This window comes from Stegostoma tigrinum, chromosome 27, assembly GCF_030684315.1.
Source record: "Stegostoma tigrinum isolate sSteTig4 chromosome 27, sSteTig4.hap1, whole genome shotgun sequence".
NCBI lineage: Eukaryota > Metazoa > Chordata > Chondrichthyes > Orectolobiformes > Stegostomatidae > Stegostoma > Stegostoma tigrinum.
This window is the reverse complement of record NC_081380.1, coordinates 29994701-30018066: the sequence shown is the minus strand read 5'-3', so window position 1 is coordinate 30018066 and position 23366 is coordinate 29994701. Positions and strand designations below refer to the sequence as shown.

The 23366-nt window shown below is 39.5% G+C and overlaps 1 protein-coding gene across 1 annotated transcript; it reads right to left on the bottom strand.

Moving 5' to 3' along the window:
- Positions 1–1191: 1191 nt before the first annotated feature.
- LOC125464742 (transmembrane and immunoglobulin domain-containing protein 1-like) lies at positions 1192–23335 on the bottom strand. Its single transcript, XM_048557507.2, has 6 exons — positions 23087–23335; positions 14957–15235; positions 8853–9137; positions 7098–7201; positions 1549–1614; positions 1192–1460 (listed from the first exon to the last, which is right to left on the bottom strand). Exons 1-5 carry the CDS (start codon positions 23163–23165, stop codon positions 1573–1575), a joined length of 789 nt encoding a protein of 262 aa, XP_048413464.2. The 5' UTR covers positions 23166–23335; the 3' UTR covers positions 1192–1460; positions 1549–1572.
- Between the last annotated feature and the right edge of the window lie 31 nt (positions 23336–23366).

The window sequence follows — 23366 nt, the reverse complement described above, 5'->3', positions numbered from 1 at the left end:
TATATATTCATTTTATGCTGCAATATATGACCCCTAACCAATGAGAACAGTTTACCAGTCCCAGATCACATATAGGGACAGATGATACAGAGTAAGTGTTGATCTACATAGCTGGTCAGTGAAATAACACCAATAAGGCAGGTATCCCATCACTCAGTCACCCTTTATTTACATGTGCATGTTGCATGATACTGACCTAACTAGTTCAGAGCTGTCTCCTAGAGTGAACAGAACCCCTGTTTATATCTCTCAGCCAAGACTCCTTGATTGGGGATGTCATCCTGGTCCAATCATAGAACTTGTATTCTGTGAAGTCCACCTGACTGACCTTGTTACAATCACTGTACAGTCAAAGTTAACATGGTCAAATCCATGACAGAAAGCACTTTCTATTTCAATGTATCATCTGCCTCCCAAATATCCTCATTTCCAAGCATCCCATCGACCCCACAAGATTTTGTGTAAGTTTTGCATTTCCCATGTAGCAAAGAGTTGAACAATCAATAGACATTTTTAGCTGCATTGACAGCAGGAGGAACATTAGGCAAGGTACAAGTTGAATTCCTGTCCTTCTGTACGACTATAAATGTTTATCTAAACAAAAAAACTCAGCTTAATGTGTCACCCAAGAGATGGTACTTTCAACAATGCTGCAGCATCAGCCTATGTCATGTATCTGGACCTAGAATAGCATTGGAATCTATGACATTTTAAATTGGAAGCATGAATGCTACTACCTGAATCAAATGATCAAATAGGAACAGTACAGAGATTTTCCCAACTGGATACGAATAAGTAGGTCAATGATACTTGCATTACATATATGGAAGAACCAAACATTGAATTAAATGGCAAGTGCCCAACCCTCATTGGAAAATTTGATCAATTTAAACGGATGTGCAATATTTCACAAATTTTAACAACAAACAAAATACTTTCATGCTTTTTTTTGCCAAAGCATTGTCTTGGCCTTTTTTAAAAAAAATACAGCATTGAGAAACACCCTTAAATATTTTACCTCAATTCAAATAGAAATGAGTAAAAAGCAAATATTAAGCCAATGAATAAAATGTCAGAAAAATTATTGTTAGGCTTACTAAAGAACAAATTCATTTAATGTAGCAAATCATGGCTTCTAACAATAAAATTGTGAAAGTATAAGATTTTTAATTCAAATATGCAATGCCATGGAGAAGGTTATAGACACATTTAATCAAAGTAAATAACAGAACGCCATTCAATAGTTTGATGCAAGGGAAGGGAGAATTTGGATTATATGTGCACAAAAGAATATTAGGCAAAGTGAAATCAGTACATTTCTTCTTCTTAAACTGGTTTGTACTTTAAAGATTTTCGTCACCACCTCTGTCTTTGTTCCTTTGACATTCTGCAGGAAAACGAAAGTCTTTACCTTGGATTAAATTTCTTTTGAGTAATTTGTGATTTTCCGCCAAGCTACACTGTAATAAATGTGTAAAACATAATTAAGATGTGTGTATGTAGCTCCTCTTTAATTAAATAAAAGATGCAACAGAGGATTATACTTACAATCGTGCTTTCCTATTGAGTGTCTTACTCAGTGTATCCATTGCTGTTGGTTTTCTTTTTAAAGTACTGAAAAAGAAGTTCCATCAAATGAAGCTTTTCTGTGGATGTAGCAGTATTTTGCTCACTAGATGTGAATAGACATTGCCTAAAGTACAACACAAGTACTTGGTAATGGTAGTTGATTCATCAGAACAGATGGACATAATATTGTGGTTAAGATACAGCTTATCCTTGTGAATGAAACACTAGGCACACCTTATATTAAAGCAACAAATTGTTTTTGCTGTCTCCACTAGTGTCAACTTTGAAAGTAACTGGAAAAACATAAACTAACAGGATTTTAGAAACAGTTTTGATACTATCAGAGTTTTACCATTTCCACTGGGAGGATGCATGTTTCTCAGTAATTAAGAACCCACTTAAAACTGTTAGGGTCATATTATTCTATATTGGCAGTGAAAAATAAAATCTGATGCATTTATTTTTCATCAAAAAACAAATTTCCTTCTCATCATTTGGATTTGAGAATATGTTCAGAAGAGGAGGAACTTTGGTCCTAATCTTTTATAATTGCAATAAATGTATGTATTTCAACAGCTTTGAGCAAGATCCATGGAATATTTTGGCTGTGAGCTAATCTTGAGCAATAGATGTTAGTTACATTTAACTTAATAAGACTATAAGTAACAAACTGACCTTAAGTTCATGAACTTTAAGAGCATTGCTCAACACAATGTAAATCCCTTTTGCTAGGAGTGCATACATAATTGACAGTGTAGTTCCAGAGTGAGATATCAGGTATAAGTTATTAATTGTACGTAATATTCAGACTATAATAGTAAAATCCTGTGTTTGTATTCTCACTTGTTACATTTAAATTCTTCCAAATATTAATTAAGTGCATAGCTCAGACAGCTTTGGCACTGAATTTTCTGAACCAACCTTCAGCCGACTTCAACTACATCTCTCTGTCATTCTAAAATATTCTTTTAAGTTCTTTTTTATTGAGAGTTTTATGCAACAATCCCAGTGTATAGCTGGATGAATTGTTGAATTACAGGTTTTTATGTGATTTCTAAAAGATAATCATGTGAACAAATTCCATACTGTAACAAGGAGTAGGAACTGAGTCATTTTAACGACCCACCCATTGTAACAAAATAAAAATTATTCCAACTGATGCTTCCGAATATTCTGCACTTCCTAGCATTCAAACCATTTTGTTCATTATACCTCAGAGCTGGGGTACATCTTTTAAATATATTTGAGAGAGAAAATTATTTATTTCCTAGCTTTGCAAGTGTAAATCCCAAAGTCCACTCTTACCATCTTGACATCATGCTAAATGGTTCTATGTTTGAGGACAAAACCACACATGACTAATGCCCCACAGTAAAGCTGATTGCATTTGTAAGATGTAAAACAAAACACACCGTAGACATTAAAATCTATCCATGATACTGAAGTGTGAACAAAGGATTGAAAACATGGAGGTATTTGGAACTGTGGGATTAGAATATGCTTTATTGCTCCGTGTCACAATGAGCAAAGGTTTTCTTTAATGTATGAAACTTTTCCAATAGCCACAGTGCTCAGTTTGTTATAAATCCTACCATAAACAAGTAGAATCAATTTTGTACTTTTTAAAAGCAGGGTGAAAGATAGTTTACAATAGTATGTAAGCCACACCTCAGGGTTAGATGGTCATAAAACATGTTGTAATAGCTGAAATGTGATGCCTTGTAATTTAATATAGGAATTGTTAGGAGCATTTAAAATGTCCTAATTTCTTCCTGGAAGGATTATTTCTCTTCAATGAAAGAAATAACCATCTCAGCTGTTTTAAGAGTACTTCAAAGGATTAGCTAAATTAAGGTGAATCCTTCCATCTACCATTATCTTGCTGCACAGCCCATTAGGATTCAGCTATCAGTTTCTGTGTTTTGTTAAGATTATGGCAGGAATGGTAACTTTTCAACATTGCCTGGGAGAAGGCCAGGGTTAGGATGGTGTAGTGGTCTCACTTTAAGAGGTGGGCATGCTCATGAGCTAGTAACAAAGATGTAGACTAGGTGAGGATTGTCAGTTCAGATTGCAAAGGTAAGGCTGTTTTTCTGTAACTCCAAATCATGTAACCAACCTGCTTGATGAGCAAATCTACTTCAGATCTTCAAAGAAACTGAGCCTATGCCTACCCTTCCTTTCTGAGATTGGTCACTTCTGCATTAGGATACCCCACAAATATAACAGAAACAAAAACATAAATTGCTGGAAAAGCTCCACAGGTCAGGCAGCAGCTGTGGAGAGAAATCAGAGTAAACATTTTGGGGTAATGTTTTGGGTCCAGAAACCGTTCCTCAGAACTGAGAAACATTAACTCTGGTTTTTTCTTCACAGATGCTGCCAGACCAACTGAGCTTTTCCAGCAACTTCTGTTTTTGTTGCTGATTTACAGCATCTGCAGTTCTTTTGTTTTTTGAACATTTTGGGTCCAGTGACCTTCTTCAGAGGAAAATATAAGAGATTTTGGTGGTTAACTTGGTAAATCTTTGAAATCTGAACGTGATACATCGCAAATGTGTTGACGAGGGAGGAGTTTAGAAGCAAATGCGGAAGTGGCAGAAAAACTGTTCCACAGGCTTGAAGACCATTTTGTGGAATACCTATGCTCAGCTTGTGACAAACTACTGCACCTCCCAGTCGCAAACCACTTCAACTTCCCCTCCCACTCTTCGGATGACACGTCCATCCTGTGCCTCTTCCAGTGCCACAATGATGCCACCTGAAGGTTACAGGAACAGCACCTCATATTCCGTTTGGGAACCCTGCAGCCCAATACACTCAATGTGGACTTCACAAGCTTCAAAATCTCCCGACCCCCGAACTCATCCCAAAACCAGCCCAGCTCGTCCCCGTCTCCTTGACCTATCCGTCTTTTCTCCCACCTATCCTCCCACCTCATTGACCAACCCCCACCCCCAACTCCTACCTGCCAGCCACAGCCCTGCTCCTTGACTTGATGGTCTTCCCTTGACTGACCAACTCCCATCCAATTCCCCACCTACACTCACCTTTACTGGCTCCATCCTCGCCTCCTTGACCTGTCCGTTTCCTCTCCACCTACCTGCTCTTTTATCCAACCTCCATCTGCCTCCCCCCACCATTTATTTCAGAATCCCCATCCCCTCCCCCATTTCTGAAGAAGCGTCCAGACCTGAAACGTCAGCTTTCATGCGCCTCTGATGCTGCCTGGCCTGCTGTGTTCATCCAGCTCCACACTTTGTTATCACAAATGTGTTGATGTTCATTTTAACTGTGGTGGTTTTGGGGGAGTCTGAGTGTAATGTTTTAACAAGGCTGCTTTCCTCAGTGGCATCTGAATTCAATTGCTGTGGCCTGGATTTCCTAACAACTTGAAGGGAGGTAGGTGTTGCCAAACTTTCGTGGATAAGTCATGAACCAACCTGGTGTGTGGGACAGGAGAAGAATCAGTGCACATTACCAGTCCGTCAAGCAAATATTCTCTGTGATCTTTCCCTTCCTTTTTTTCAGTCAACCCCTTCCATGAGATCTTAGCCGCTTTCCTCCAAGGTCTCAGTGCCATCCCCTCTCTGGTAATCTCACCTCTCTACCACACAACCTCACTGCCTCCGTCTCAATGCCCTCCCTTCACAAATCCCCAATCTTCTCTAACTGCTAGGAACAGTCCCTAAATGCAATTCTATCAAGCAGGCTTTCCCAGCCAGCAGCCAGCTTGGAAAGGGAGCAACAATGTGAATTGATGAGATTGTGTCATTACATTCAAAGGAATCCCCTTCTTTGTGGTAGTTTTGGGTTTTCTGATCACGCATTATACATCTACCCGCTCACTCTCTGTCTCTCCATAAATAAATTTGTAGGAAAAGCCATCATGTAGTCTTTTTGAATGACATTTGATGAACTTGTTTAATTGTGAAATAAATATTTCTCTTTTGTCTTCCAGATCATACACTGAAGCAGGGAGTTACTGGTTTGCTAACTAAGTCTGCAACTGGTTTCCCACATCAAGCTTTGTGGTATGGGGATAGTAGGAACTGCAGATGCTGGAGAATCTGAGATAACAAGGTGTGTAATTGGATGAACACAGCAAGCCAAGCAGCATCAACGGAGCAGAAAAGCTGACGTTTTGGGCCTAGACCCTTCTTCAGAAAATGAAGATGGGTCTAGGCTCAAAATGTCAGCCTTCCTGCTCCTCTGATGCTGCTGGGCCTGCTGTGTTCATTCAGCTCTACACCTTGTTATCTCTAAGTTTTGTGGATTGCTGCTTTTACTGCAGCAGCCAACTGCTGGTGAAATTTAATGATATCGGATATTTTTAAAAAAATCAATGCCTTAGTGAACAAATGGAACCCAAAACCTGGATTTTTGCAGCCATCAGCAAAGTTTCACACCTGTTAACATGCTCAGTGGTTAGCACTGCTGCCTCATAGCGCCAGGGGCCTGGGTTCGCTTCCACCCTCGGGCAACTGTCTGTGTGGAGTTTGCACATTCTCCCCGTGTCTGTGTGGGTTTCCTCCAGGTCCTCCAGTTTCCTCCCACAGTCCAAACGTGTGCAGGTTAGGGTGGACTTGCCATGCTAAATTACGCCCTGGTGTTCAGGGATGTGCAGATTAGAGACGTGGGTCTGGGTGGGATGCTCTGGGGGTCGGTGTGGACATGTTGGGCCAAAGGGCCTGTTTCCACACTGTAGGGATACTACTAAGGATACTACTGCTAAATACTTCTTTGACTGCTATCCACGGATTGCACATGAACTTTTGAGTAGTTACTTGATGCCATTGGGCATCTGACCTAGTACTGCATTCTTGACAGGGGATCTGGGGTGCCCTTGGAAAAGCACCAGGAGGCTTTTTAACAAATTGAAGAATCCCCTCTGAGCACTGCAATATTTAATTCTGGGAGAACAAAATAGTGACATAAATTAGACTTAACGGAAACATGAAAATCAGAATTAAAGATAAGAAAGGGAAGGTAGGGTTGAGAGCAATAGCAGAGAAAAGCATTTTTAAAAATCTCCAGCTTAAATAAAAACATGAAGAAATGAGACTCCATACTTGTAAAAAGTACATTTCAGTGCCAGAGAAAGGTAGTTTGGCAGTAACTATGACTGATCACATTGCTTACATGTTCACTTATATCTGAGTGGTCCAGTTCTGAAATTTTCTGCCTTGTTTAGTAAATAGTACAGCAACTGTTTAAAAATAAGCAGTTAATCTTTTAGGACAGAGATGAGAAGACAATTTTCTCTCTGAAAGTAAATGCAATTTTGGAACAATCTGCCTCTTAAAGTCATAGAAATGCCCCCCTTGCATATTTTTACGGCAGGAGTAGATAGATTCTTAGATTCTTTCACCTCAACACCGTGATAAGCATTCACTGAATTGGAATCTTCCTTAATGATCTGAATGCTACAGTTTTCGCTCAGAACACTGACCACTCCATATTTTGGTCTGCACTTTTCTAACTTCTTCAGCACTTGTTCCATAAGTTTCCATTTTTCACAAACTCACCTGAATAATTAATTTTCTCCGTGAAACGATTCCGAAAAAAATGGTCAGCGCAACAACTGTCAGCCCAGCAACGATTGGTTCAAATGGTACTACGGACGGTTGAGCTGCCAAATAAAATAATAACTGTGGTTTTACAGGTTGCAGCAGTTTATAAAGAAAACTTAAAGATAGCTTTATTGGTGGATGGATGTATGATCTCAAAGAACTTTATGCCAATGATACACTCTTGAGCTTTAGGTCCTGCTGTAAAGTTGGAAATATAGCAACCAATTCACACATGGTATGTTTCCACAAGCAGTGAAATGATAAAGATCAAGATCATTTACTTCGGTGTTGATGGGATAGATATTGGCCAAGATACCAGGGATAGCTTCCCCAATACGATTCAAAACAGTGCTTTGGGATCTTTATGTTCACCTGAGAGGCATTGCAGAGTTGGTTTTATTTGTTCATTTGATGTGGGTGTTGCTGCCTAGGCCCAGCAATTATTGCCCATAGACAGTTAGAAGTTAACCACATTGCTGTGGGTCTGGAGTTATATGTAAGCAAGGCAAGGTGTGGATTTCCTTCTCTAAAGGACATCATGGAACCAGATGGGTCATTTAACTTCTTATTCCAGATTGTTATTGAATGCAAACCACATGTCATAGTAGGCCTTGAAATCATTATCTGATTTATTGGTCTCATAACGTTACCACTAATTGCTGACCTCCCTTAAAAATCTCCAGTATCTCATCCAAAGACACCATGTTCAATAGTGCGGCACTCCCCTCAGCACTACAAAGGTGCAACAGGCAAAATGATTGTGGTCAGGTTCAGAGGTAGGACTTGAAATCAGAGTCTTTAGGCTTAAGTGAAGGTGCTACAATTTCAGCCTCATCTGATACCTCAGCTCAGCAATGTCTGACACCTCGTGAATAATATTGATTAGATTAGATTCCCTATGGAATCAGGCCCTTCGGCCCAACAAGTCCATGCCACGCTTTGAAGCATCCCACCCAAACCCATCCCCCTATAACCCACACAGCCCTATACACTACGGGCAGTTTAGCATGGCCAATCCACCTCGCCTGCACATCTTTGGACTGTGGGAGGAAACCGGAGCAGACAAGGGGAGAATGTGCAAACTCCACACAGACAGTTGCCTGAGGCTGGAATTGAACCTGGGTCCCTGGCGCTGTGAGGCTGCAGTGCTAATCACTGAGCCACCATGCAGCCAGGTTGTGCTCAGGTTCAGAGGTAGGATTTGAAATCAGAGTCTGTAGGCTCAAGCGGAAGTGCTACAATTTCAGCCACATCTGATACCTCAGCTCAGCCATGTCTGACACCTCATGAATAATATTGTGCCAATACATCCTTGAAAACAAAAATGGAAATGGCTGGAGGAACTCAGCAGGTCTGGCAACATTTGTGGAGAGAAAGCACAGGTAAATGTTTTGAGTCCAGTGACCTTTCTTCCTTGAAAACAGTTGATCACTGAATAATAGCAAGCATTTGGTGAAACTTTCATTCATATATCCATTTCTAGTACAGACCAGTGATATCTGCATATTCTAAGGTCAATACGTATATTTTATACACTATAATTGCCAAGGAAGAGAAGCCAGTATTTTAGAAAAGGACAAATAATTATTTGTAGTTGGGATAAAAAACACGGCAACACACATAAAAACGGAATTCAAAAAAAAAGAGATAACACATTTGCTCATTTTAATTTAGCTCTTCGTCCAGACTACAATCTTTAATTATTCCTACCTTTCACATTCAGATAGAAGGTCAAATTGTTGCTTCCAAGTGTGGAGTCAGCCATACAGATGTACGTCCCATTTTCTGTGTTCTGTACCTTTTTAATAGATAAACTAAAAACACCACTGTCCCAGTACACACTGTGTTTGCCCTTCACCATCTTCAGGGCACTGTTATCTTTGTGCCAGGACATCACAGCTGGAGGATTGGACTTCACATTGCATTGTAGCTTCACGTCATTTCCTGCATACACGTCTATTTGACCATCACTATCACTGCTCAGTATGGGGATAACTGAAACAATTTAAGCAAAAAATTCTAATCACAAGTATGAAGCTATTCATAACTTGTCACCTAATGAACTAATTTTAAACATAAAACCAGGCAGAGTCGACATGGTTTAGTAAAAAGAAACTCATGTTCGACTAATTAGTGTTCCATGAGAAAGTAACAAACAACGTGTGGATGCACATTTAGATTGTAGTTTTAGATTATATTGTACTTAGATTTCCAGAAGGTATTTGACAAGGTGTCACATCAATGATCACTATATTAAAAAGAATTAGTGGTGCAGGGGCATATTACCATGGATAGAAGATTGGTCAGCACGCAAGAAACACAAAGATTTGGTATAAATATTATCTTTTGGGTTAGCAAGATGGAGCAAGTCATGTATCGCAGGGATTGAGGCGGGAGTCTCAACTATTTATGATCTTCATCAATGACTTGGATGAAGGGACCAAATGTGTGGTTGCAATATTTGCTGATAACATAAAGGTAGGCAGGATAGCAAATAGTGAAATAGAGGTACAGAGTCTCCAAAGACATATAGATATGTCAAGTAAATGGGCAAAAGTATGTTTGATGGAATATGGCGCAGGAAAATGCAAACTTGTCCACCTTGACAAGAAGAATAGAAAAGCAGCATGTTATTTAAATGAGGTGAGAAAAGGTTAATTTGCAAGTTTTTAGAAAAAGCAAAGGGAATAATATTGTAAACTGTAAAGGAATGGAATATACAAGTTGAGTTGTTTTGCTACAGTTGTACAGCATTTTAGTGAGGTCATATCTAGAGTGCTGCGTACGTTTCTGGTCTCCTATCTAAGAAATTTATTTGCATTGGAAACAGTTTAGAAAAGGTTCACTCAACTAACTGGTGGATTGCGGGGAGCAGAGGTGGGTGTTGCAGTCTATGAGAAATAACTTAATTGTATTGGAAGCAATTTAGAGAATGTTCACTCGACTAATTCCTGGGATTGGGGGGAGTTATCCTATAAGGAAAAGCTGGACAGGGAGTTTCATTCAGTAGACTGCTACCAAAGGTGAAATCATATGGTATCGGGGTGAGCTGGCAAGACTGATACAGAACTGGCTTAGTCACAGGAGACAGTGGAAGGATGCTTTTTGAAATGGAGGTTTGTGTCCGGTGGTGTTCCACAGGGACCTCTGCTGTTTATGATCTATATGAATGATTTGGAGGAATACGTAGCTGGTCTAATTAGTAACTCTGCAGACAATAGAAAGATTGGTGGAGTTGTGGATGATGAGGAGGATTGTCAGAGGATGCAGCAGAATATGGATCAGTTAGAGATATGGGCAGAAAGATGGCAGATGGAGTTTAATCTGGACAAATGTGAGGTGATGTATTTTGGAAGGTCAAGTACGCATGGAAACTATGCAGTGAATGGCAGAAGTTTTTGGGGTATTGATATGCAGAGGGATCTGGGTGTGCAGGTCTACAGATCACTGAAAATGGCGGTGCAAGTAGATAACGTAGTTAAAAAAAGGCTTATGGCATGCTTGTCTTCATTGGAACGGGTTTACAGTATACGGATAAACAAGGTATTCTGAAACTGTATAGAACTTTTGTTAGGCCACACTTGGAATATTGCATACAGCACTGGTACCACAAGGTTTTACAGGATGTTGTTTGGTTTGGGGGATTTTAGCGATAAAGAAAGATTGGATAGGCTGGGTTTGTTTTCATTGGAATGCAGGAGGTTGAGGGGTGAGCTAAGAGAAGTTTAAAGGATTGTGACTGACCTGGATAGAATGGAAACCATGAGGCTTTCTCCCCCAGAGTGGAGGGCTCAATTTTTTGGGGACAGAGGTTCAAGGTGCAAGGGGGAATTTTAAAAGAGATGTGCGAAGCAAGTTCACACAAAGGGTGGTGAGTGCCTAGAACACACTGCCAGAGGTGGTGATGGATAAAGCACCTAGACAAATACATGAATAGGAAAGGAATAGGGAGATACAGATCCTGTAAGTGAAGACAGCTTTAGTAGGGAAGAACAAAGTGTGGTGGCGCAGGCTTGGAAGGCTGAAGAGCCTGGTCCTGTGCTGTACCGTTCTTTGTTCTTCGAAACTCATAAGATTCTGAGACTTGTGAGGCTGGATATGATAAGGATGTACCCCCTCTGGGAGAGGCTAGAACTAGGGGACATAGTTTAAAAATAGTTGAAAAAAATCCATTTGCAATGAATGTGGTGAGATTTTTTTCCCCCCCTCAACAGATTTGTGGTATTTAACAAATCAATATGCAGTTGTTGAATAAGGCAGCAAATGACTTCCAGAGAATTACAGAGGTTTTATTGTCAATCTATTGTTTGGCACAAAAATTCAGGGAAGGTGATGGCCTAGTGATATTATTGCTGCACTGTTAATCCAGAGACTCAGATAATGTTCTGGGAACCTGGGTTTGAATTCTGCCATGGCAGATGGTGGAATTTGAATTTAATAAATATCTGGAATTACCAGTCTGACGATGACCACAAATCCACTGCTGATTGGTGGGAAAAACCCTATTTGGTTCACTAATGTCCTCTAGGGAAGGAAACTGCGATCCTTACCTGGTCTGGCTTACATGTGACTCCAGACCCACAGCAATGTGGTTGACTCTTAACTGCCCTCTGTGCAATTAGGGATGGGCAATAAATGATGGTATGGCCAGCAAGTCCCTCATCCCAGGATTGAATTAAACAAAAACTAGGTTCCACCCTTTCCTTTGCAGAAGTCAAGTCACCACTGGGGAAGAATGCAATTTTTTTAATATCTGGAACTATTATCAAAGACAACCAAACAGCATTTTCGCTCCACCACCACTAAAGCAGCCTTGTTTCCAATTGATCAAATTGCCATCAATGTCTGACAAGGGCAATGCAGACCACCAAAGGTGAGGGAGAGGTAGAGAGAGAGGAAGAGGAGTTAGAAGAATGCATGTTTTAAATACAAAGTCCACAGATCATCATCTGCTCTCAATTGCCTCTGGAGTCTTTCCAATTGAGTCTTAAGTGGATAGGCATTTCAAACACTGATATGTAGAATACCCCAAGGAGCAGTGGAGGAAGAGTCGTTTAATATTTTTAAAGCTGAGATAGGTATGTTCTTGACTAACAAGGAAATCACAGGTTATCAGTGGTAGGCAGGAAAGTGGAGCTGTGGCCATTGTCAGATCAGTTATTATCTTATTGAACGGCAGAACCACCTTGACGTGTCGAATGCCTACTGTTGCTCCTAATTTATATCTTGAATTTTCATTATATTACATTCAAAAGATCCCACATTGTATATAACAAAGTGCTCATTCTGTTTCTAAGCTGCATATTGGACATTCAAGAGAAAACACTAGCACACAACCTTAAATTTACTCCTAAATTTTTTTCTTGGTGTGAACAGCACTTACTAGGGCAGCATTTTTGCTCATTCCTAATTATTCTGGTGGAGGTGAGAATGATTTACCTCTTCTGAACCGTTGCACTCTCTGTGTGTCTGTGTGTGTAAGTATGTGTAAATATTTGTGTGTATGTGTGTTTGTGGTGTTTGTGCATGTATGTGTGTAAATGCCTGTGTGTGTGTGTGTGTGTGTGTGTGTGTGTGTGCGCGCGCATGCACGTGCATATTTGGGCGGGTGCTGGTAAGTAAATTGTTATGGAGTGAGTTCGTAAACTTTGAACTAGCAACAGTGAAAGAATGGTGATTTGGTTAAATTTCAAGGTGACTTTTAGAGGAGCATGTGGTTGGTGGCTGTCACAGGCATCTGTTGGCCTTGTCCTTTTAGGTGGTAAAAGCCGTAGTTTGGAAGATGCCGTTGAAGGAGCATTGGTGATTCATTACAGTACACACTGGCGCCACTGTCATTCAGTAGCGACGAGAGTAAATGTGTTGCCAATTGCATGGGCTGCTTTGTCCTGAATGATGTCAAGCTTCTTGAGTAATTTTGGAGCTGCAATCATGCAGGCAATTGGAGAGAATTCTGTTGTCCTGACTTGTACCTGGTGGACAGGCTTTAAGGAGATAGGAAGTGAGTTACTTGTCATAGAATACCGCTGACCTTCCCTTGTGGTCACAGTTGGTATATGGCTAGTCCAGTTTAGTTTCTAGCCAATGGTAACTCCAGGATGTTGATAGCAGGGGATTCAGTGAAGGTAATATCATTGAATGTCAAGATGAAATGAAATTGAAATCTAACTGAGATCTACATTTTCAATTCTAAATGTCCCACATTTACACAACATTTTGCATGATCTTCACTGGAAGAGCGGTCAAAGTTAGATAAGTAAGAGTAGCAGATAAATCTGGTTTTCCTGTAACTGGGATCAACTATTCTTTTAATTCAGAAGCATTTAAAGTTAAGCATCTTAGTGTGTTGATGAACAGACTGGTGCTGATTAGCAGAATCAGAAGAAAGAGGTCCACTTATAGTTGTGTTTCTATCTAATTTTTTTTATCCACACTTCTGGTCTTATGACAGATGGCAAGTTATCAATGAAGCAGCTGAAGATGCCTAGACTACTACCCTAACGAACTTCTGCAGCAATATCCTGGGGCTTAGATGACTGAATTGCCGCAACCACAACTGCCATCCTTTGGACGAGGTGTGACCACAAGCAGCAGAAAGATTTTTCCTTGATTTCCATTGGCTCAAATTTTACTAGGGCTCAGCAATGTGCACTCAAACGCTGCCTGAATGTCAAAGGAGTTCTACAGTAGCCTCCCCCTCAACAATGAATCACTGATTTGTTTTAATCTCTGAAACTAACTTTGCTACCCTGAGCGATTTTGCTGAACTGGAAAGATTTTTCAGTTGATACCAACTCATATAGGGCCTGAATAAATCAGTAACATCCCTAGCATCATCAAAATGAAAAAAAGACTATTTTAATCTGTACAATTTATTGTAGGGTGGGCAATATCATAAAGCATTCTTTTAGAACAGAATTTAGTTACAAGATAATTCATTGTGTCAGTCTGAGTTAATTGGTTCTCAAAGGTCCTTGACTATTGCTAGAATCTAATGAGATGTCCATATTGGGATTGCTGGTATCATCACACTTTAGTTTGTTATTGTGATTTGCCTCCCATTTAGAATGTGACATGTAACGTGAACTCTGAGTAGGCCACATGGGTCATGAACTCCTGCCATGTGTAAACTTTGCCTCTTTTCCCAGTGTAAAAATTCTTGGGCAAATTCGATACAGTTGATTAAAGCTAATTTTCACCTTGGTGTAGTGATTATATATTATAATTTGCTCTTGATATTGCTTAACTATAATCATCAGTAACCTATGTTATTTCTAGAAATAATTTGTGAAAACATTCTCTTTATTTACAACCCAATAATTTCATTCACATTTTGGAAAAATTTGAGATATATTTTCTCCTTTACCACCCCCCCCCCACTGTTTTTGCATCAATTGTACATTTTACTCAAATACTCTTCACAGCTAATTTGTTTAAGGCCTGGCATCAAACTCATTTTTTACTTGTGTATCTTTATTGCAGGTTTAACTCTAATTACCAAAAGTGGATAGCATGCCTCTCGTCTGATCCAGCTATTGTCTTCCATGATATCAATACTGAATCAATGAAATTTCAAATGATTGATTTACTGATTCATCATGATGTTTGATTTGTGTGTCAGTTACTGTTGTAGAATTCAATAACTTTTAGATGAAAACTGATTTTCTTTCTTGCTGCATGCTAGTTTATTATGGCATTCTAATTAGTACTGTGACAGGATGGAAACTAGAAACCTTTTTCATTTCTTCATTGACATTATCCCTCGCCCTAACAATAATTTTGTGCTTCCGACTTAAGATTAGTAGGTTACTCACATTTGATGTCCAGGCGCACAGTTGTGTTAATGTTATGGTTTTTATTTAAATGGCAGCTGAACTTAGCTTCGTCATCATTTTCTGTAATTGGATCAATGCAGACAGTACTAACATTGATCCGATTCATAGACTTCAAGTTAATTACTCTGTCTCCAAGAAACCAGACTAATTCTTCATCCTGGGTGTTGTTGACTGCTGTGCATGTTAATGAAAGGAAATCTGAGATATTCCTGACAATGATGTGGTCAGTTGTGATACCATTAATAGCAATGTCTACATCTGGATAAAGAAAAAGGGCATTATTTTACATGCATGCAACAATAAAAGATTTGACTTAGGAAATAATAAGCTCAAAAACATTACTCTAAGTTATATAATTGTGTCACGACAAGGTTTTTCAAGTGTTCCACGGGTTAGCACAATAATTGCAGAATGAGATTTGTACCATGTGGAAATACATTAATATGAAAGGTTGCATGTTACAGAACTGTTAATTTGATAATTTGATTTAAGTAGTCAATCCTGAAAAGGAAAAACATCCCCAGGATATCAGAAAGAGAACATTCTGTAAGTAAATCCTATTTTATACCATCCTCATAAGGAGAGATGCAATACATCCAAAAGTTGCCAGTGTAGAATATTGTGACTGTTTTCTTCATAGGAGTTTGGGGGGAAAATTAATGAATCTTGCAGAGATTCATGGCCATTGGTATTTGAAATATGGCCAAACACACTGTCAACCTTCTAAAGAAACAATTTCCCATGTCAATAACGATCATAACTTTAAGATCCCTTGCTGATTTCAGCTGCATTGAACATATCAAGTTAAGACCTACTCTAGTCAGGTGTTCCTGCTGTGGATATGAGGGCTACACCCTCTTTCCCGTTCTTTTTCCCACCCAGGGATTCTGCCCAAGGGGTACACAGTTCAAAATGAAGATACTGAAGTTTGCAATGGAAGTCTAAGACTCAAATTAAGTCATTAATTGTACTTATGGCCTTTTCTAATGCTTTTGTAAATTAATTTTATAAATACATTTGCTCATTTAATTTATTTAAGTATGCAATGGCAATGCGCATTCCAGAAAGACAAGAAATCTAATTAAAGTACTGTGATTTCCAAAGTATGACACATCTACTGATCTGGGGTAACTTGGTGCTATATTTTTGGTAGATCTGATCTGTAACATTTTAAAATTTATGTACAAAAGCAAGCTGGTTTGTGGTGCAGAATGATGTCAACAGCATGGGTTCAATTCCCATACCAGATGAAGTTGCCATAAAGGACTCGCCTTCTCAACCTCTCCCTCCTCTGAGGTGTGGTGACCTCAAGTTAAACCACCATCATTGGTGTCTCTCTAATGAGAGAGCATTCCTAAGGCCTGGTCAGAGTATGACAATATTACCTTTAAGACTAGCATCAATCGCTCAAGCTTTTTCCTCATTCACTTGCAGATTAGTTCTATTTAGATAATTATCTAATACTTCTTTGATTGAGTGTTCCTCCTTCACATTTCTATTCCAGGCCCAAATCACCCATTGTATGAAAAGGCTTTTTTTTTCACATCACACTCTTTTACTTTGGCAAATCATTTGTACTCCCTCGTTCTTGATTGTTTTAAGAATAGGAACAGTTTCTCACACTTTGCTCCATACCACCCTTTCATGATTTTTAAAACTTCTAATGAATTTTCCCTTCGTCTTCAACTTTCCAAGAAGTTTCAACCTTTCTAATCCATCCTCACTACTGAATCACCTCAACCTAGGAGCCATTCTTATAAATGTATTCTGCACTCTACCAATGCATCTATATCCTTCCTGTAGTATGGTGCCCACAGCAGTAGACAATACTCCAGCTGAAGTCTAACAAGTACCTTGTACAAGTTCAGACTACCCTCCTTGTCCCTTTATTTTATTCCCCAATTAGTAAAGACCTTGATATTGTATGCTTTATTAACGGCTGTCTTTTCCTGTCCTGCCAGTTTCAATGATGCATAAATATGTGTCATTAAGAACTGTAGATTTATATTCTGTCCAAGTTCTTCCTACCAAAATGCATCACCTCACACATTTCTGCATTAAATTTCCTCTACCAACTATTTGCCTGCTCTATTAACCTATGTACTTTTGGAATTCTACAGTATCCTCCCCACAGTTTACGATGCTTCCAAGTTTCATATCACCGCAAACTTCAAAACTGTCCCATGCACACCAAGAACTAGATCATTAAAACATATCAGGGAAAGCAACAGTCTGAATTCTGACCACTGGGAACTACATGGCATACATTCCTCTAGCCTGAAAAACATTCATTAACCATTACTCTCTTTCCTACCAATCAGCCAATTTTATACTCTTGTGAATACTGTCCCTTTTATTCCATAAGCTATAATTTTTTTCATAAGACTGTTGTCTGTGCTGTATTAAATGAACTTTAGAAAGTCCATATACACAACATCAACAGCGTTACATTCATTGACCCTTTCTATTACCTCTTCAATAAACTCCAGCACCTCACTCATGATTCAAAGGAGGTGCAGCTGATGGATTAGTAATTGGCTGGATTGGATTTGTCATCTTTTTGTTGACAGGACAAAAAAAAAGGGCATTTTTCCACAGTTGGATAGATGCTTGTGTTGTGGTTATACATGGCAAATCCTGAAGCACAACCTATTGAATTACTGAATGTTGTATTTCTAAAGCCTGCCAATTGAAGTTTAATTTACTACATGCTTTCCCCTAATTGAGATAGTGAAGAGTTCCTGGTTCTATTAAGAAAGTATACATACATCCCCTCCTGTGTTGCCTCCAGACACTAGGTCAACAAGACATGTAGTTAGCTTTGGACAGCAAAAGGTATTATTTGAATTGCTTCTCAATTATCTTACCCAAAACAGATAAGTAATGGGGAGCTTGTTCACAAATTGTTTTCCCAAAATCAGTCAGTCAATTTCTGTCTCTAAGAAAAACAGAACACATATAGGCCGCTGAATTTCTCAAGTCTGTTTCATCATTCACTTTGATCATGTATCTGCATCTTAACTATTTATTCAGTTTTATCTGTATCTTTTTATAATCCGTTCTTTTAAAACATTGTCAATCTTGTTCTTAATAATTTCAATTGAGTACTGCATTCACAAGCCTTCTTAGAATATAGAACATAGAACAGTACAGCATAGGAATGGGCCCTTCGGCCCACGATGTTATGCTGATCATGACGCCAAATTAAATTAATCCATTCAGCCTTTTTTCTATGTCCTTCCATTTCTTGCATATTCATTGGCTTATCTAAAATTCCCTTAAAAGCCCCTATCGTTTCTGTATTCAGTATCACCCGTGGCAGTACATTCCAGACTCCTGTCAATCTCTGTGTAAAAAATTTGCCACCTTCATATCCTTTGAATTTCACCTTTCACCTTAAATGCATGCTCCCTAGCATTAGAAAGGGAAGAAATTCTAGAATTCTACTAGCAATTGTGTGAAACTGTTTACTTGATTTCACTCCTGAATGGTTTCATTCTAATTGTTTTTTAAAACTCAAGTCTTAAGTTTCACCAATTTAATGCATGTCCATTTATTTCGTACAAGTATCATGTTAGTAAGGACCTATGTTTGGGCCTCAATTATTCACATTATTTATTAATGACTAGGAAAATGGCATAGGAAGTCATATATCCAAATTTGCTGATGACACAAAGTTAGGCAGCATTGTGGAGAGTATAGCTGATAGCATAAAGTTACAAAGGGATGTTGACAAACTACATGAATGGGCAAAACTGTGGTAGATGGAGTTCAATCTAAGTGTAAAGTTATCAATTTTGGAGAGAAAAAGGATAGATCGGGGTACTTTCTAAACGTTATGAAGTTAATACAGTGCATATCAAAAGACACTTAGGGGTTCAGATAAATAGATCTATAAAATGTCATGGGCACTGAAGGTCAATATCCCATCACCAAATCACCCTTTATTTACATGTGCATAGTACATGCACTGAGCCAGCTAGTTCAGAGGCAACTCCTAGAGTGAACAGAACCCGTGGCATCTATGTTTGTATCTATCAACCAGGACACCCTGATTGCATTAGATTAACAGCCCCAATCAGAGAACTCATTGTTTATGAGGTCCACCTGGCTGACCTCATTCCAATCACTAAAGACAGGTCCATAAAGTAATCATGAAACAAAACTAAATTACTGGAAAACTTCATCAGGTCTGGCAGCACGTGTGGAAAGAAATCAGAGTTATGCTTTGGATCAAGTGAACAGTTCTGAGGAGGTGATAATGGGAACTGCAGATGCTGGAGAATCCAAGATAACGAAGTGTGGAGCTGGATGAACACAGCAGGCCAAGCAGCATCTCAGGAGCACAAAAGCTGACATTTCGGGCCTAGACCCTTCATCAGCGAGGGGGATAGGGAGAGGGAACTGGAATAAATAGGGAGAGAGGGGGAGGCAGACTGAAGATGGAGAGAAAACAGGGTAGGTATAGAGGAGAGTATAGGTGAGGAGGTAGGGAGGGGATAGGTCAGTCCAGGGAAGATGGACAGGTCAAGGAGGCAGAATGAGGTCATAGGTAGGAAATGGAGGTGCGGCTTGAGGTGGGAGGAAGGGATGGGTGAGAGGAAGAACAAGTTAGGGAAGCAGAGACAGGCTGGGCTGGTTTTGGGATGCAGTGGGGGGAGGGGATGAGCTGGGCTGGTTGTGTGATGCAGTCGGGGGAGGGGACGAACTGGGCTGGTTTTGGGATGCAGTGGGGGAAGGGGAGATTTTGAAGCTTGTGAAGTCCACATTGATACCATTGGGCTGCAGGGTTTCCAAGCGGAATATGAGTTGCTGATCCTGCAACCTTCAAGTGGCATCATTGTGGCACTGCAGGAGGCCCATGATGGACATGTTGTCTGAGGAATGGGAGGGGGAGTTGAAATGGTTTGCGACTGGGAGGTGCAGTTGTTTGTTGCGAACCAAGCGGAGGTGTTGATCAGGTTCTGAGGAAGGGTCACTTGACCCAAAACATTAACTCTGATTTCTCTCCACAGATGCTGCCAGACCTGCTGAATTTTTCCAACACTTCTGGTTTTGTTTCTGATTGACAGCATCCGCAGCTCTTTTGTTGTTTATTTTTAAAGTAATCAGGAAACCTGATCTTTAGATCTAGAGGACTGGAATATAAGGATGCAGACGTTATGCGCCAATTATACAAAAGTCATTTGGCATATAATGAGCAGATCTGGGCACTATGCCTTACGAAGGAAATATTGATCTTGGAGGGCAGTAATGTGGGTTTACAAGAATGATACATGGTCTTCAGGGGTTAAGTTATAAGAAAAGGTTATATAAATTAGGCCTATTTTCTCTGGAATTTAGAAAGTTACAGCGTAATCTGATTGAAGTGTTCAAGATATAAATAGGAAAAGTCAGAGTAGATAAAGGTAAATTATTTCCAGTGGTTGAAGATTCTAGCACTAGGGGACATAGTCTGAGAATTAGGGCCAGACCATTCAGAAGAGATGTTAGGAAGTACGTCTACACACAAAGGGTGGTAAAGGTTTAGAACTCTCTTCCATAGATGGCAGTGGATACTGGAGCAGTTGTTAATTTTGAAACTGAGATAAATTTTGCTAAGCAAAGGTATTAAGGGATATGGGCCAAAGACAGGTATATGGTGCTAGGCCACAGATCATTGTTGATCATTAATCAAACAGGCCCAAGGGGCTGAATGACCTTGTCCTGTTCCTATGTTCATACTAATGATATGCATCAAGCAACTCTGTTTGGTGATTCAATTATTTGACTGTTTAACACAGGAGCAACAAAACCATTCACAAACTGATAGCTTTGGAGAAAAATGGATTATTCACAACCCAATAAATGTTTTATATAATCTACCAGGTAAGGGGAAACAACTTCAAAAGCATTCAGGCATTCAAAACATAGCTGCATTCTAGACTGACTGAATTAGAGTGTAGGAAAGATGAGCGCCATGGAGTAAATCAGCCTTTCAATGCTTAAATTTTTCAGATCCTCTTAGATGGGAGTTCTTCTAGTCATTGTAAAGGTATGGGTTTGTTATAACCACAGTATCTATAATAATGTCTAATAATAATTTTGTTGGTGTCACACAAGTACCAATCCTATTGGGCACAATGAATTTCTGTGTTATTAATCTGTGAGGCAGAGATGTTATGTAGTCATTCATAACCTGATCTGAAATCATGCTGTTCTTGCCATGTATCCTTGTTACTTACCAACCCATATATATATAACATAGGTGACCAACAATATCATTATACTTGGCTTTACTATACATGACTATAATTAATAGTTCTAGTGAGGGGATTGGTACAAATCACATTTTTGAAAAACGCAATGAATGAAGCTTTTGCTATGTTATTGAATTACTGAAACTATATATTTATGAATTGTAGGTTTTTGTAAACAAGACTTGGCTGACTTTTACAAGCTATATAAACTTGGCACACTTTTAATACATATTCAAAGCAGTAGCAGAAACAAAACTACTGCAAAAGATTCAATTCAATGTGATGTTACTCAGATGCATTCATAACATCTACTGACTTTAACACTGACTATAGCAAACACTAGAACATAGAACATTACAGCACAATACAGGCCCTTCGGCCCTTGATGTTGTGCCGACCTGTCATACCGATCTCAAGCCCATCTAACCTACACTATTTCATGTACGTCCATATGCTTGTCCAATGACGACTTAAATGTACCGAAAGTTGGCGAATCTACTACCGTTGCAGGCAAAGCCTTCCATTCCCTTACTACTCTCTGAGTAAAGAAACTACCTCTGACATCTGTCCTATATCTTTCACCCCTCAATTTAAAGCTATGCCCCCTCATGCTCGCTGTCACCATCCTAGGAAAAAGGCTCTCCCTAACCACCCTATCTAACCCTCTGATTATTTTATATGTTTCAATTAAGTCGCCTCTCAACCTTCTTCTCTCTAATGAAAACAGCCTCAAGTCCCTCAGCCTTTCCTCGTAAGACCTTCCCTCCATACCAGGCAACATCCTAGTAAATCTCCTCTGCACCCTTTCAAAAGCTTCCACATCCTTCTTATAAAGCGGTGACCAGAACTGTACACAATACTCCAAGTGTGGCCGCACCAGAGTTTTGTACAGCTGCAGCGTAACCTCTTGGTTCCGGAACTCGATCCCTCTATTAATAAAAGCTAAAACACTGTATGCCTTCTTAACAGCCCTGTCAACCTGGGTGGCAACTTTCAATGATCTGTGTACATGGACACCGAGATCTCTCTGCTCATCTACACTGCTAAGAATCTTACCATTAGCCCTGTACTTTGCCTTCTGGTTACTCCTACCAAAGTGCATCACCTCACACTTGTCTGCATTAAACTCCATTTGCCACCTCTCAGCCCAGCTCTGCAGCTTACCTATGTCTCTCTGCAACCTACAGCATCCTTCGTCACTATCCACAACTCCACCGACCTTAGTGTCGTCTGTAAACTTACTAACCCATCCTTCTACGCCCTCATCCAGGTCATTTATGAAAATGACAATCAGCAGTGGACCCAACACCAACCCTTGCGGTACACCACTAGTAACTGGTCTCTAGGATGAACATTTCCCATCAACTACCACCCTCTGTCTTCTTTCAGCAAGCCAATTTCCGATCCAAACTGCTATATCTCCCACAATCCCATTCCTCTGCATTTTGTACAATAGCCTATTGAGGGGAACCTTATGGAACGCCTTGCTCAAATCCATATACATCACATCAACCGGTTTACTCTCATCTACCTGTTTGGTCACCTTCTCAAAGAACTCAATAAGGTTTGTGAGGCACGACCTTCCCTTCACAAAACTGTGCTGACTATCCCTAATCAATTTATTCTTTTCTGGATGATTATACATCCTATCCCTTATAAAAACTTTTCCAACACTTTGCCAACAACTGAGGTAAGGCTCACTGGTCTATAATTATCCTTGCTATACTGTTTGCATTGATTCAAAATATGATAAGTGCCAAACGGACATTCACTGATATAGATATTTGTAATTCACATTATTCAAATGAGTTTAGAATGTTATAATTATCTGCATTGGACACTGAAAATGATTAATACATAGCAAGCATACCTGCATATCCAGGAATAAAATTTGTTGCCACAATAAGAATTAGTGTAAAAATGAGATTCTCAATGATCCATGAAGCCATATTTAGCAGATATACAAAGAATTCATAAAATTCCAAACAGCCTTTGTATTCCTGATAAAACACTGAAGATAAACAAGGATCCGGAAAGAAAAAGTGTAAATCAATTAAAATTATGTTAGTTGTTGAGCTGGCATTCTTCAGTAGGTTTGCCTCAGTAGATGCACCAACAGTGGGACGTCTCAACAAAATGGCACAAATTTA